Source organism: Haemaphysalis longicornis, unplaced genomic scaffold, assembly GCF_048455015.1.
Source record: "Haemaphysalis longicornis isolate Haplotype H1 unplaced genomic scaffold, Haemaphysalis longicornis Haplotype H1 scaffold_1, whole genome shotgun sequence".
Classification (NCBI taxonomy): domain Eukaryota; kingdom Metazoa; phylum Arthropoda; class Arachnida; order Ixodida; family Ixodidae; genus Haemaphysalis; species Haemaphysalis longicornis.
This window is the reverse complement of record NW_027526203.1, coordinates 445,529,929-445,545,643: the sequence shown is the minus strand read 5'-3', so window position 1 is coordinate 445,545,643 and position 15,715 is coordinate 445,529,929. Positions and strand designations below refer to the sequence as shown.

At 47.5% G+C, this 15,715-nt stretch overlaps 1 protein-coding gene across 6 annotated transcripts in view; it reads left to right on the top strand.

Annotated features, from left to right (window-relative positions):
* LOC144155886 (ADP-ribosylhydrolase ARH3-like) overlaps window positions 1-4,546 on the top strand; it is a 30,146-nt gene extending 25,600 nt beyond the window's left edge. For all 6 annotated transcript variants that reach the window (XM_077687589.1, XM_077687593.1, XM_077687590.1 and 3 more), the window contains one exon: window positions 3,092-4,546. In XM_077687589.1, the coding sequence (XP_077543715.1) occupies window positions 3,092-3,328 (237 nt within the window). In that variant the 3' untranslated portion in view covers window positions 3,329-4,546. The remainder of the gene's footprint in view (window positions 1-3,091) is intronic.
* The last annotated feature ends 11,169 nt before the right edge of the window (window positions 4,547-15,715 follow it).

The window sequence follows — 15,715 nt, the reverse complement described above, 5'->3', positions numbered from 1 at the left end:
TGCCTGCAATCTACACGAAGTCATTGCGCCATATCTTGCATATAAATTGACGACGGCCTAGTAAATGATGGTAGGTTCTTTCGTTGTTGTTGATGATCTGCGTTGGTGCCTGATGGTGACGGCACTGATGACACGACGACGATGGTTGATGGAGGGTTTTTCAAAAACTGTATATTTAAGCGAGAGACATATACAGAGAATATTGACAGACTGAAGATAGAGTTAACAAAGTAAGAAATAAAATGGGGTTCTAGGTCAGCTAATACTTTGTGCACGCGGCACCCCCGTCAGCGACGGACCCTGACCTTAGAACTACCCAAGTGGTGAGATCCTCCCTAGCCTGACCTGGCTAGCCCGGCAATACGCCGGCCGTGCATAGCACATTAAAACCTTGAGGATTCGACCCCGAGACCTCGTGTCTCGTGGTTTTAATGGGTTACTTAGGCCCCACCCCCGATACACCGGCCAATCGGTATCTCCTGGGCACCTGATAGGATGGATTAGTAAATCCGGGCCTAAACCACGGTGGGCAACGCCCCCCGCAACCCTCAACGCTGGTCACTCTCTCCCACCAGAAAAACAAGGAAGAGATCAAAAGTAAACCAAACAAATACAACAAACACTCAAACATCCGGGGAAACACGTGCAAACGCCCGGGGCAAGCTTCCACGAACGCTCGTCTGCATCGCCTGTTCCCACGCTTCTCGTCCGAGACCGGAGAGCCACTCAAGCCAGCTGAAGCCCATAACGCCCATCTTAACAAAAGTCGGCGAGCCTCCAAGATGGCCCGCTTTTGGCGGACGATGCCCCGTTAATTGGACCGCGCGGCCAGAACCAACCCGTAGGGAACACGGGATGCGGTGGTGACCGCCGCAGGCGTCGCGATTCCCCCGCATCCTCCTTGGGCCGCCGCACGAACCTCCTCGCACGCTCTTACTCCGCGCGCGCACGGGCAACAAAGGGAAAGCTATCGCCATAAATCGGCCACTGTCTAACCACAGTTGACAGCTCCAAGCTCCCCGTCTCCGGTGGCGCGATGGACCATGGTTTTACAACCCGCTAAACGAAAAACGCAGCGGACCCCAGAGCCAGCTGCCGCCAGCCCCCGGAATGCCATTTGAGCCGCCAGGCTTCCAATGCTCCCCCGCAGCTGCACCCTGCGCGCCGACCAAAACAGACCGACGACGTGGCTGGGGCCCGAGACAATAAGTCCTCACGCGAGCGGCTTGACCCAGAGGCCGCCTGCGCTTAACAGGCTGGCTGCCATAAAGTCATTATTTCCCACTTCCCGGGCCTGCCGTTCCCTCCGCGTTCGACAGATTCCGCGTCGCTGGCACATGGATCCCTTACAGGCCTCTTGCCCGCTTTATTGTGAACAAGGAACCCGTATGCGCTCCGAAACGTCAAATTTTTTCCTTTTGACTTGGTCAGTGACCACGATTTTATATTCGCAAATATGACCCCTGACCAGACGAAGTTTCGTCGAACACTCGATCACGAAATTCTTATTTGGCGCTACTACGCTGTTGCCCAACTTCAAGCCTACTTGCCTTGGTGCCTTGAACGTCCGCTACTGATCCTCAAAAAAAGCATGCCGCTCCTGATTTCACCCCACCCTAACCTCATTTCTGCGATAAGAACTTCCGATGCAAGTCAAAAGATAACACCCAGTCGCCGGATATCAGTTATGACGAGGAGAGCGCTTTAAATTGGCCTTACACACCGCCAGCTGTTCGCCTGCCAGTTTCGTTTCCATATGAGGGTATCTTTGGAGGTCTAGTGTTGCTCCTTAATTGAACTGTCCATTCGAACGGAGTCTCCAATAGGTTTTGTACTGTTTCATTTCAAAAATGTTAGATGGCGCTGCAATGCAGGATGTTCGTAGTGCTGATCTTTTTTATTGCACAACAGCTACTCGGCCAAAGTCTGCAGGGCATGATTCTAGAGCATCGAACCTCATTCCTGCAAGCAAGAATACAATAGCGAGTCAGGAGATGATAATAAACTGCAAGTTTATGGTTTGAGAGATAACTGACAGTGAACGTCAACAAGCATCAACCACAGAGTTTCGTTTTCAACTCCATGCATGTTTTTCTGCATCACGTGCTTGTCCCGAATACTGTGCTGGCCGTAAATGCAGAGTCAGTTATCGACAAGATGTTTTTACATCACGTGGGAACAAATTGGTGCCTCTCATAACGTCAAGCCGCCAGATTTCTTCCAGGGAACCACCGAAACTGCACATTTTGAAATGGAGGTTGGGCTTCACCGCAAGGCACGGGCACCACGCGCGCTAACATTGTTTTTTTTGTGTGTGCCAAACTGTTCCGCGAAAGTTGAAATTTTTTGTAGGGCGCGTTTTTGAAATGTTTCTCTACAAATTGTATATTATAATTTTTTTCTACTACCGGTGGTTTGTTATACACAACTCCTTTTTTATCATTTTCTCCGACAATTCGACAAAAATTTTGATTGATTTTTTTTTTTTGCAACTATGATGTATGAAAACATTTAAAAGACTGGAGTTATTGGAAAGGCCGTTAAATAATCTGGATTTTGTATTCCTGTAATTAGTGCCTCACCAATTTTTTTAGCAGAAAAAAATGTTTTCTCGGACGCCTAAAAACAGTCAATTTTCCCGTGGTCACGAAAGAGTTAATATGCCAAGTATGGCATGCCAACAGTTATTCACTAGCGTCAAGTGCACATCCTCTACTGGTCAAATTACAGGCCAATCATACCGCTTACAAAGTGGAGCCAAGCTCTCTGGTGGATATGAATGAACTATGCAGCACGTGCAGTATGTTGAACTGCCGTTTTGCATTTTAGCCATGATTGCCTAGTAGCGGTTCTCACTGGATTTTTGTGCACAATGATCAAAATGCATTTTAGGACCCCTTCAATTAATGTGTGAAGTCGGACTAGTTGGCAATATTTATTTGGACAAACAGTGGCCCCACACTATAATGAACAAGAAGTGTGCAACAGCAGTCACTAATATCTTTTGTTTTTCTTTACGCGATTGGCCTTAATTTGGGCTTTGTCAATTCCTATGCTCCTTTTTTTTCTTTCTCCGCTGATCCCTCGCTAGACATCCAATGGATTCACCCGAGCCCTGTTCTTCGCCATTTCGATGGGCGGCGACACTGACACCATTGGCACCATGACCGGCAGCATTGCTGGGGCCTACTATGGTATCTTCAAGGTGCCACTGGAAATGCAAGGCTACTGCCAGGCAGAGCGGTTTGCTACCAACTTGGGGAGCAGGCTCTTCAGCGAACGGCGACCAGCCCGCTCGGAGGCTACTACTTCGAAACAACACAACTAGCCCCATCAGCCAAAAGCTCTGTCTCCCTGATGATCTATGTCACAGACAAATCAAAGACCAAAGTGATGAGTGCTTAACATTCCCCCCCCCCCCCCCCTTGTCGCGCTTGTTGACTTTTTTCTTTTTTCCCATTTCATTATTCACTTTGTGAGCCTTAAGGCAGCACTTTTGCAAAAACATGCTTTAGTGTGCTAACTACAATTTACCTTTTTTAGATTTGAGCTTTATCATGTTTATACTTTATTTTTACCCCATTGATCCCTATATTTCCTCCTCTTTTTACTGTGTTGTGACGAGCTGGTGGCACTGTGATCTCATTGTGCAATCGATGCGCATGTCATGTTTTTTTTGATAATGCCTCTGTGCTGTTGTGTATTTTTATACTTGCGCTCTCTCATGTGAAACTAAATATTTTGAATAGAGTGAATCGTTATGCCATGCCGCAGACTTTGCATTGCGTGCATACTGTAGATTAACAAGTGCTAATCTGCAAATACAGCTCTATTAAAATTAAGGAATCGGCCAATTGGCTTTCCTAGCTCAGTGCAGGCATATTAATTCAAATAAATTTTGGGCACCTCTCGTTAAACAATGAAAGTGAAATAGCTTTATTACCTTTATTACAGTTATGCTCGTAAATTTTTTAACAGGTATTTTGTAATGTGAGCTTGGTCTTCAATGTTCAAATCTCACTTGAAGGTATAATTTTATGCCGTATTTTGCAAAGCAGCACTTGGCAACAGTTTTTTCATAATCTGTTAAGCACATAAATTGACATTGGATATGTTTATACCCCGTGAATCATGCAAGTAAGACTTGAATTTTTTTTTTCTTGCAAGCACACCAAGCTAAATACTATTGCCACAAGTATGTAGGCAAATATATATCAAAGGATGGAGGGTTATGTCAGTGAGATTTTGAATACTTGGCATATCTCTTTCAAAAAGAAAAGAAAAGCGTGCAAGTCAAGTTAGCCAGGGCATAAACTTGCCCTTTATTCCAGTTATTCAGTTTACATAATATATACCTTTTTTCTTTCGTACATTTGCTTTTCTGCACATTTTTAGCTGTGTAGCTGAATGTTCCTACGCCTCATATAGATGGCTCCTTTATCAGTTTTGTTTTTTGTTTGTTATCAGGTGCATGACACATTCATGTGCACACTGCTTGAATCAAACGTCAGTACTGTGAAGTGAATAAAAATTTGTAAACGGCAAATGTGTGGAACCATTTGTATGCTATAGGTGTTTGTACTGAAAACATGCACATGCTAAACAGTGGGCAAGCGATCAAACAATACAACTCTGCATTTTACATGCAAAATACCACTAAGTTCATGTTAATTCAGTTGCAATTCTGATACCAATGCTGCCATTAATGTCATACAAGTGCTCAATAAAAGTGAACAGGGAAAATGTGGGTGGGTGAAGACGTGTGGAGAAATTTCTGTGGGCCATTGTCCCCTTCATTTTTCTGTCCGAGCTACTGCTGCAGTCACCTTTCATGCATGCTCAATATGGCTTATTGAAGAAACAAACGGGAAATTTAACGTTTGCCTACATGAGTATATTGCTATTCCGGGAGTACAGATACAACAGTTGTGGCAGCAACAGCTGTTTAGTAACACAGAAAATGCCTAAAGTGTGAAGATGCGTATTACTATTACCGCGTCTTGCACATTTGTCCACACTTCTAATTGGGACATCACAAATGGTGAAGGATCAAAGGCCTTCAGCAAAATGTGCTGTTGGGCAAGTTGGTACATACTGAATGGGAGGCTTGGGCAAAAAAGACGAGGGCGGTGGCAGACGATCGAGACAGGCACTACTAACTGTTAGTAGCGCCTGTCTCGTCTGCCACTGTCCTCGTCTTTTTTGTGCTAAGCCTCCCATTCAGATCAAAGGCCTCATTTTAGGGGATGAATTGGAAGGATGTTTTAGGCACAGCTTTTCAGAATCATCTTGTAGGAGATTTTCTGTAGGTGCACTTGAAGAACAAGAACAAAATCTTTGATCAGCAGTTTTCTAAAACAGCATGTGGCTTACTTGGAAATTGTGATGCAACTTACTACATTGCAAAATGCACACTGAAGGGGATGTGCTCCATACCAATCTGCACAATACGATGTGTGAACAGCAATCGTGAATTCTTAGAAGTTCAGTTGGTGATAGGCACGAGGCAAGGAGAGGCCATAGGTTGTCTGGAATGCCTGCATCAGCAGATGTGCCTGTGCTGAACCAGAGGGTGCTGGAGAACTGGGCTGCAGGGAGCTAGCAATGCCTCATGGGCTACATATAGTATGGTACGTGCTGCACATATACGTACGTATACAGTCGAACCCACATATAACTGTCCGACTTTAAACAAACTTTCGCTTATAACGAACAAAACCCGCGTGACCGTCAAAATGTATGTTATTTCAATGGCATAAAATCCCACGTACAACGAACATCTTTGAGCCCTGCCGATCGGTTACAGCGAACGCCCAGCGCCGCGACGTGGGTTGAAATGACGGCCTGTGCCCAGCTCTGCTGCCGCAGGTCGCTTTCCCGAACCTCGCCGCAGGCAAACCGAGCAAATCGGGTTTTTGCCGACTTCTGCCCAGGCAATGGCTGGCTACATCGGTTCAAGGTGCAGCACGGCATTGTTTTTAAGTCGATTGTCGGCGAGGCGGCGTCCGCACCGCAAATGACCAAGATGTTGCAGCGTGGCTTTAAAAAGTGAAGGAGTTATTTCAAGCTATGCGGAGCGCGACGTTTATAACGCAAATGATTGCCGAATAAAGCGCACGCTATGAAAGGCGGAATGTGTAATCCAGTTATCATAGGACCGGGGTAACTGGAGATTAATTTAACATTCAAATTGATTCCGCTAGGATGTGACGGGTATCAAATTAATGGTCTTGATGAGCGGAATCACGTGGGAGAAATACAAAAACGCTTCCTGGTTATAACCATGAGATAGTCATGGCGAGTTTTATATTGGGTTAAAATTCGAAGTGACCCCTAGGGCATGTAGGGTATCAAATTTACGGTCTTGACGAGGGGAATCACGTGGTACTAATCATGAGGTAGTCATTATGAGTCATAGATTGGGTTAAATTCAAGGTGAGGCCGCTAAAGCATGTGGGGTGTCAAATTGAAGATTTCAGTTAGGGGAATCACGTCGGACATTTAAATAATGCGTCCTGGTTACAGTCATGAGAGTCATGGTTAGTTTGACTGGTACGAATTCCATATGATCCTGCTAGGGTGTGTGGGGTATCAAATTAAAGGTCTCGTCGAGGGGGATCACGTGGGACAAATATAAAAATGCTTTCTGATTATAGTTATGAGGATATAGCAAATGGTATCTTTCTTTAATTGCTGGGTAAGGGTTTAACCAAAATTCCCTGCCAACCCGTAAGGCAGTTGTGCTATATACATGCTAGGGCTTGTCCAGAGATGTCCATCAATGTGGTATATAGTAATAGAAATATTGGCGTCTAATTGCTGAATCATCGAGGCAGGATGGCATGGGGTAAGAACAAAAGCCATGCCAAGCTCTTGAACTTAAATCCCCAGACTCAAAAACTCTCTGCTAATAGCTGCCATTCAAACGTTACTTCCTCCATTTCCCCGTGTCCCAACAAACAAGCAAATCCTTCGACACATATGATGGTGTTGTGGAAATTGTGGGGCATCAGAGCTCATCAGAAAGGCGAATTTCACATTTGTTTATGAATAAGCCTTGCGACCGCGTTTCGTGTCCGTAATTTCCTTCCCACAGTGTACCAACGTGCACTCGAATCCAGAATTGGCCAATTACATGTGAGACATTAACATTAACTCCTTGACATTAACTCCTAGAGTGTACGAGATAGAGAGGCAACAGAGCCACCAAGACATACACAGACATTGCGACAGAAGGAAAACACTTCAGTAAAATAAGCAAGCGCAGTTTGTGTGTGCGTTCGAACTGATGTTATTACAATGAGAAATCAGCGCAAGATATCAAAACTAGCACATGATGACAATGTAAAGGAAAAGAATTAACTCGGGCTCTGCAGTTCTCCAACGACTACATCTCAAACACAATGAAAGAACAGATGACTGACGCAACACACACACGCACACACACACGCGAATGCGCACACGCAAACGCACGCACACTCGCACACGCACACGCGTGCATGCTGGAAATTAACGATAGCGTGGTGCTGAGCCGAGATACGAGAGCTCATCCCACCTAGCAAATGCTAATAAAAACTAATACAAGTGCCTCAGCCAACAACGAGGCACTTTTCTGTTTGTCCCACGTGATTTCCCTCCTCGATACCCTCAATTTGATACCCCACATTCTTTAGCGCCACATATCTCTGAATTTTAACCCAATCTGAGACTATCCATGACTTCCGTGTTACACGGTTCGCCATTTTCGATATTTTTTCTTACTATTATTTTTTTCGTTTTTTAACATTTAGTTTTATCAATTGTCTATATTTATGCTTTTATAATTATTACAGGTTGAACTTCCGTGATATCTGCATTTTTGTGCAAATGCAGGGCATTACACGATCCTGGTTGGGGTAGGGAGAGGGGGGTACTCGGCAAAGCATTAAAAAAGCAAAGGCGTATCCATGAACGCCTCGCGCTTCAGAGATTCGCGGAGACAGTTCGCTTCAATTGACACAAGGCATTTTTTCAGGATGCAGAGCAAGAATGCACGGAACCGTAACCCTAAACAGCTTCAACATAAATGAACGGAGCTGTGAGCGCACATCCCAGGGACCCAGCACACCATCGAGTCTGGACCGCCTCTGTCATAAACACGAACACGAAGCCTACATCAAGAGTTTGATATCCAATATATACGTACAATTGCTTGCAACCAGCACTAGTCATCATGGGCAGCAGGTATAGCTGTATTAAATCTGCAACGAAAATTGTTTCCGACCTCACAGGAGCTACGGTGTCATGTCGTGCTGAATGCAAGAGTTTGAGCTCACGAATTTGCACCCGTAATATTTTTACCACGCGTGGATTTGACAACACTGAATGCTAATGAAATCAGAGTCCATCTGAGCGACAGTAAATTCCTAGCACGAGATAGTTGTGAGGCCATTTGAGTTCTGAATCCATTTTGAGTGCTCAGCCCATTTCGAGTTTTGAGTACATTTTGAGTTTTGAGTCCATTTTGAGTTTGAGTACATTTTGAGTTTGAGTACGTTTTGAGTTTGAGTCCATTTTGAGTTCTGAGTACATTTTGAGTTTGAGTCCATTTTGAGTTCTGAGTACATTTTGAGTTAAATTTGAGTACATTTTGAGTTTGAGTACATATGAGTTTTGAGTACATTTCGAGTTCTGAGTACATTTTGAGTTTGAGTCCATTTTGAGTTTTGAGTACATTTTGAGTTTGAGTCCATTTTGAGTTCTGAGTCCATTTTGAGTTCTGAGTCCATTTTGAGTTTGAGTACATTTTGAGTTTGAGTACATATTGAGTTTTGAGTAGATTTTGAGTTTGAGTACATTTTGAGTTCTGAGTACATTTTGAGTTTTGATTCCGAGTGAGTTCTGAGTTTGAGTAGATGGGCTGCTCAGCATTGAGTCTGAGTTTGAGGGAGTGGTGATTCGAAAAAAAAAAAATGTGAGTGAGTTTGAGTGAGCCCCACAAACTTTGCCGAGGTATGCTCTGCAAGCGCGCAATTTTTAAATGTCTCCGGCTACTCTTGAGATTTTTGTTGGAATGCCTTTTTAGCATTTCTGAGCATACTGTAGCGTGATATCAAGTTACTGCGATCGACTACGGCATCAGCAACCATGCTGAGATAAAAACATATTCCCGCTGAATTTTTTATTCAATGTGACAAAAAAGAAATTCTCAAGAATAAAAGTGGGGCGAGGGTTCATTACGCGAGAGAGAGAGAGAGAGAGAGAGAGAGAAACTTTATTTGAGCCCCATGGGGCTAGTCTGGGTGGCGGGTGACCGGCGGTGGTAACCGGCCGGTGACCATTGCAGCTCGCTGAATGACCTTAGCCTGGACCTCACGGTCCGAGCTGCACAACGCCTTCGCCCAGTGCTCTCCGTCTGTGAAGGGGGGGAATGGGTTTTGGGGGCACTGCCACATGCAGTGGTCTTGGGTATCGAGGGGCCCGCAGTCGGGGCACAAAGGGGTGGGGTACAAAGAAGGGTAGATAAGGTGAAGTCGATATCGGCAGGGGAGTACGTGTGTCTGGGTGAGTCGCCATAGGCGTTCCTCTTCGTTGGAGAAGGTCGGAGTGGCTGGGGGTAGTTGGCGGCGGGAGAGGCGGTAGTGCGAGGTTATGTCGTTGAAGGTAACAAGTCTGTCGCGGGCTGATAGGGCTCCGTGGAAGGGCTCAAGGCCAGGACCAGCTCGGACGGTGAGCTCTCGAGCGGCCCTGTGTGCTGCCTCGTTCCCCCCCACACCCGCATGGGCCGGAGTCCATACCAGCTCGACTGGGGTGGTGGGAGAATTTTGAAGAAGGATTTTGAGGGCCAAAGGTGAGATCATTCCTTTGGCGAAATTTTGAACGGCCGTTTTGGAATCGGAGATTACGATGGAGGGGGGCGGCCTGAGGGTAAAGGCTAGGGCTACTGCCGCCTCTTCCGCGGTCGCCGGGGAGTTAGTGTACAGAGTAAGGGGAGCAAGCGGAGGGGCGTCAGGGCCATTAATGACCGCTACCGCATAAGCTTCACGGCTCCTGTATCTCGCAGCGTCGACGTAGACGGTGGAGGGGGTGATTGGGTACCGCTTGGTTAACGTCCTCGCCCTGTGCTCCCTGCGCGCTCGATGAAACGTCGGGTGCATATTGCGCGGTATGGGTCTAACCGTTATTAGCTCATGAATGTGGCTGGGAAGGGGAATGGGCGCGTCGATAAAGAATGGGCTGTCAAGGCGCAGCCGTCGGAGAAGCATTCTGCCTGAGAGCGTGGCTGTGAGACGAGTGAGCTGACTCAAGAGATGCGCCTCAATCAACTCTTCGGCGGTGTTAAAGACCCCAAGTGATTCAAGGCGGGCAGTGGATGTGCTCTGAGGTACCTGCAGCGCTGTTTTATAAATTTTCCTAATTATACAATTAATTTTAGCTAATTCGGTGGGCGAAGGTAGCAAGTAGGGAAGAGAGTAAGTGATGCGACTAATAATGAAAGCCTGTATCAGCCGAAGGCGCTCTGCCTCTTTGAGCCCCTGATTTCGGGTAGCTATACGACGTATGAGATTGATAGTTTGATTCACCTGAGAAGTGAGGTGTGCTATGAACGTGGTGTTAGCACGGTTGCTCTGTATGTATAGGCCTAAGATTTTCAGGCATTGCACCTGGGGAACGGGCTGTTCGTGAACTCGGATTGTAATGTCCGGAGAAGTGCTTCTGCTGGCACGTTTAGCAGGAAGGATTAGTAGCTCCGTTTTCTCCGGTGAGCATTCAAGTCCAATGCCACGAGCGTAGGCAGCGACGACATCTGCTCCTTGTTGAAGGGTATCCTCAATGTGCCCATCACTGCCCCCGGTCGTCCACAAGGTGATGTCGTCGGCATAAAGACTGTGATGAAGGGATGGTATGTTATTCAACTGCTGGGGGAGATTAATCATCGCTATATTGAATAACAGTGGTGACAGGACAGCGCCTTGCGGGGTACCTATTGAGGGTAGGTGTATTATGTCAGAGCGCAGGTCGTTGATCTGAAGGACTGCAGTGCGATCGGTAAGGAAATCGCGAATGTAATTGTAAGCACGAGCCCCCGGGGCTAGGGCTGTCAGGTTTTGCAGAATGGCTTTGTGGGAGACTCGGTCGAAAGCCTTTCGCAAATCGAGGGCGAGTATCGCTGCAGAGTCTACACGAGACTGGGGAGTTATAATGTCGTGCTTTAGTTGGAGGTGAACGTCCTGAGTGGAGAGTCCGGCCCGAAAGCCGAACATGGTGTGGGGGAATTGTCCTGTGTGGGTGAGATGCTGAAGTAAATACGGTATTCCATGCATGTTGTGTTCTGCATGCACGTCCTAAGCCAGGGTGAAACCAGCTATAGCAAACCCTCAATATAACAAAATCCCTTGTATAACGAAGCTACAAAGAATAAGTAACGTAGTGCCCATTGGAAACCATGTTTACTTACTTAGCCTCGATATAACGAAGTAGCCGTTACTGTAATCTCAACAAAACAAATTTTTTGACATTTAGACAACCGACCGGAACGACCACTTTTCCATGGACATAATGGCTGAGGGAGAAACACAGCAGGCGCGAGAAGAGAGAGCGGAGATGAGCAGCTCCCGTTTTGTTTTCTTCCCCGCCAACAGAAGAGGGCGGAGACGCATGCACTCTCCCTCTCTCCCTGCCCTCTCGCTGCCTCCACCCCATGCAGAGGCAGCTGCTACTCATTTTCCCTATCAATGTAGCGCAAAAACTGGCTTCCGCTATCCTCTAACAAAAAAGCAGAACAATCAGCACTAGACGCTCCTTTATGAATTGCTCCCGAACAGAGGGTCCAGTTGGGAACACCATGTCCACTAGGTGAAGGCCATACGGGTTCCGCTCCTGTACCACAAGCATCATAAACTGAAAAAAAAAAGTATGGACACATAAAGCATGCAAACCCAAGTTGTGGTTCAAAGGGATGTATTTAATAGCCCAAATTTCTCACTGAATGCAAAATCAATTATTTTGTTCTCGATAGCATTCCCTTGGCGAGAGCCGACAACCTGCTACTCATTCGATGTTTTGGTCTGAGCAGTACTGAATCATTGTCCACAGCATAAAAAAATGGTTCAGCTTGCAGCAGCGGTGCAAGGCTGGGTAAACAGTAGAGCTGGGGGCCGACCTACCTTCAATGGTTTTGCCAAGTTTTGCTAGGCTTCGGCACGGTACTCGGGGTTGGATCGTAGCCGTCTTGTATGTTCTCGAGCAGCGACACGTCGGTGTTAGCGCTGCGCTTTTTCTTCCTACAAAGTTGCATACTTCTTCGGCCTGCCTATGTTTTGCGCCAGTGCAAACAATGTACTCAGTGCGGAGTAACAAGGCGCAGCAGGGGCGTAGCGAGGGGGTGGGGGGATTATGAAGCATCAGCCCCCCACCCCCCCTCTCGAAATTTCGTCGCACTATCATGCACGGCGACCAAGGCAACCACTTGCGCCGGAAGAAACCATCCTAGGGAACCGCTTCCGCCTAGCGTTTGGTGGAATTGGAGACACACGGTGCGCGGGCGCCGGCGACGCCCCGGCTTGCTTTGCTACGGCCCGTACCGGCGTGCCTGCATGCAGCCTTTTGCAGTCCGCAGGAGAAATAGGACCGCATCGCGAAATCCAGAAGGAGAGGACACACCGAATAAATGCGTCCCTTTTTTCTAGTATCCCGCACGAAACGTCAATGGCGCTTCCGCGCTCCGTGCTGTTACTGGCTGCCTCCACCAGCTAGTTAATTGACCACGCGAAAACCGCGAGTGCGCGGGGGAAAATAGCTACCTTGTTTGACGAATGCGGAGTGCCGAATTTGGGTGCCAGGCGGGTACTGTCCGGCCACCGGAACGGACAGCCGCGTGCAGAGACGCGCCCCTTTTCGCTCATGTGTCTCGCCCTTGAACATTACCTCCATGAAACCAAGGATGCCGCCAAAAACCAGTGCTTTCATGACTTCGGACTTTGTCTCCCCCTCTTAGACTTAGGTCTGTGTGAATGTTGTTCCGTCCGTTTTTTTTTTTGTTTTTTAGATGCGACTGCATCTCATTCACTCGCTTTGTCCCTGCATCCGGCGTCGTCGGCGTCCGCCCTTCCCCCATTCTCCTCGCCGCGCCAGCTGCGCTCTCCGCCGCTCACCCCCTCTCCTCTCCGATAGCGAACACACTCTCGCGAAGGGCATTGGATTGGATTCGATTGGATTGGCTTGAATTGGCTTGGCTTGGATTGGATTAAAGTGTATTGTGTTGGATTGCGTTGCGTCATAGCCGCGGCAGACGCACTGGCGCCGGCGCGTCCCCTCACCGTTATGCGCGCTATAAAACGCGGTGCCTGCGCCGCTCCGCTCCATCGTTCCAGCGCCGTTCCTCCGCTGTCCAACGCTGCAACGTGAACCCCCTATGCGTCGCATCTACACAGGGGTTGCCGCGAGGGGAGGTGGGAGTTTTTTTTTTTTTTTTTGTAGCTTTTGTGTCGTTTTTTTTCAAGCGTTGGCCGTAATTTTGCTGAAAGATGGTGCACTCTTTTCCGTAGAGGGTGGTGTCGCAAACTTGCCCTCGTTAATTTTTCTCATGAACACCTCCCAGACCTCCCGCCGTTGGCCGTGCCTTACTCGTCGGGTCGGCGACGTTGAGCAAACGAGGGGACATCCCTTTTGTCAAGCACGCCCATGTCTGTGCTCTTCGCGGGCGATTAAATTAGTTCCCTAGCTCTCGGGGTGTCATCGGCTGCCTCTTACCGTTTCCTGGAAAAGCAAGGGGTGCGTTCTTTTTTCTTCTTTTGCTACCTTTTCCTACAGAATTCAAGGACCTTCTGAGCTTTTATATTTTCTTTCACTTGGTTTACTCTTGGTTAGAAAGGTGTTTGGTGGACATGGGGGAAGAGTATAAAATACGGCTTCGCCGAGATCAGGGCGCCAGACCACGTCGTCTTTCTATGAGCTTTATATGTTGTCTCAGAACGTCTCAGTGTACAGCCCAGTCTTGAACCTAAATAGCAAATAGCCAACTTAATATGCAGTGACGTAGCCAGAAATTTAGTGCGGGGGGTTGTGCAAATGCAACAATGGTGCCTCCGCACTAATGTGTGTGTGTGTGTGTGTGTGTGTGTGTGTGTGTGTGTGTGTGTGTGTGTGTGTGTGTGTGTGTGTGCGTGTGCGTGTGCGTGTGCGTGTGCGTGTGCGAGTGCGCGCGCGCGCGTGCGAGTGTGCGTGTGCGAGTGTGCGTGTGTGTGTGTGTGCGCGCGCGCGCGTGTGCGTGTGTAAGCACCTGTCAGTTTGCGGGGATTAATTGGTCGCAGTTAGTAATTGGAGATCCATGTCTGGAGAGGCCCTTGCCCTGCAGTGGGCGTAGACAGGCTGATCAAGGAATCAAAACAGCGCACACAACCATACATACACGAGCAGTCGTCCTGTCATAGGGCTCCTTTGCACTTTCTTGGAAGAAAAAGAGTGCGTGCACGGGGAGGCGCACGCAATCTCCGCCCCAAAGCATTGCAATATATATCCCTGTCGTCAGAGCGGGTAGAGGCACTCTATCTAATCGCCTCGTCGCTCGCGTGCCTCCCAATTTGTGCCACTTGAAAGAGGTCAAGCAAGGAAAGCAACAAAAGATGACGACTAACCCAACTGACGAGAATCTGCCAACACCACGCTCATGTTAGGCTGCAAGAGACAGCATCTTGACAAAACCAGTGAACCTACTCAGCACATGCAGGCACGCCCTTAGCCATATCCAAGTAAAAAGACACCAAAATAACTAAAAAAGTGTACATAGTAAGCAGGTGCCCGAAGAGGCAAACCAGATATGCTTGCAAGTGAAGCAGACAAAGTCAAGGCGAGGGGATTAATTTTACATTATTTTGAATAGTGCTGATTTCAACCAAGAGAACAAGAATACAAGCACAATGCAAGAGTGGAATACCAGATATACAATAATTACAGAAAGGCATGCAGATACGTAGTTCAAATAAATGTAGGGATGGTCGGTTACAGTTATAAACAAAAGTACATAATTATTGACAGTATACACTTATTCACACATTTGTGTGCTGCAACGCCTGATCCAGAGTGCTCGGATTGCTTTCTATGTCGCGTGCCTAAAGAGCATGATAAAAAGAGAGCGTCTGCAAACCAACAGGTAACACACCTATTACGAGAAACACCTACATTTAAATAAGGAAATTTGTTATCATGTACATTTGTTTCATGAAACGTCGGGGTGTCCAACATAGAAAATGCTAGCCCGATAATTTAAGTTTCCATTAGCCTGCTCCTGCAAATAGACCAGTTTGGAGAGCCGCCTGTGGGCTCGCAGTAAAGCCATCACATTCTGTCTATATATTGATCTGCAGGCGCCTGCGTTCCCGACTAAGTACATTAAGCACGTCCTCTGGAGAGACTGCGATATCACGGTGCACATTCAGAAGGGCGAGTCCGCGCAAGCGGTCGTTAGTTGTGGACGCTCTGAGGTAAGTTTTAGTCGTCGAATAGTGGAGAACGTTCTGCCTCTGCTGTTGTTACCGGGAGAGTTGCAAGTATCTGCAGCAGCCGATGCACATTCGGAAACATAGCCACTGCACAAAGAGCAACTGCCTGCAGTGCTGAGGTGGCCTCTTCATGCCTCTCATTCTTGCATTTCGCCGCCCACACAAGTAGTTCTCCTTCAAGCTCCCCGACTGACACGAAGCTCGAGTACAAAGCAGAAAATTCTTCAGCCTTAGGT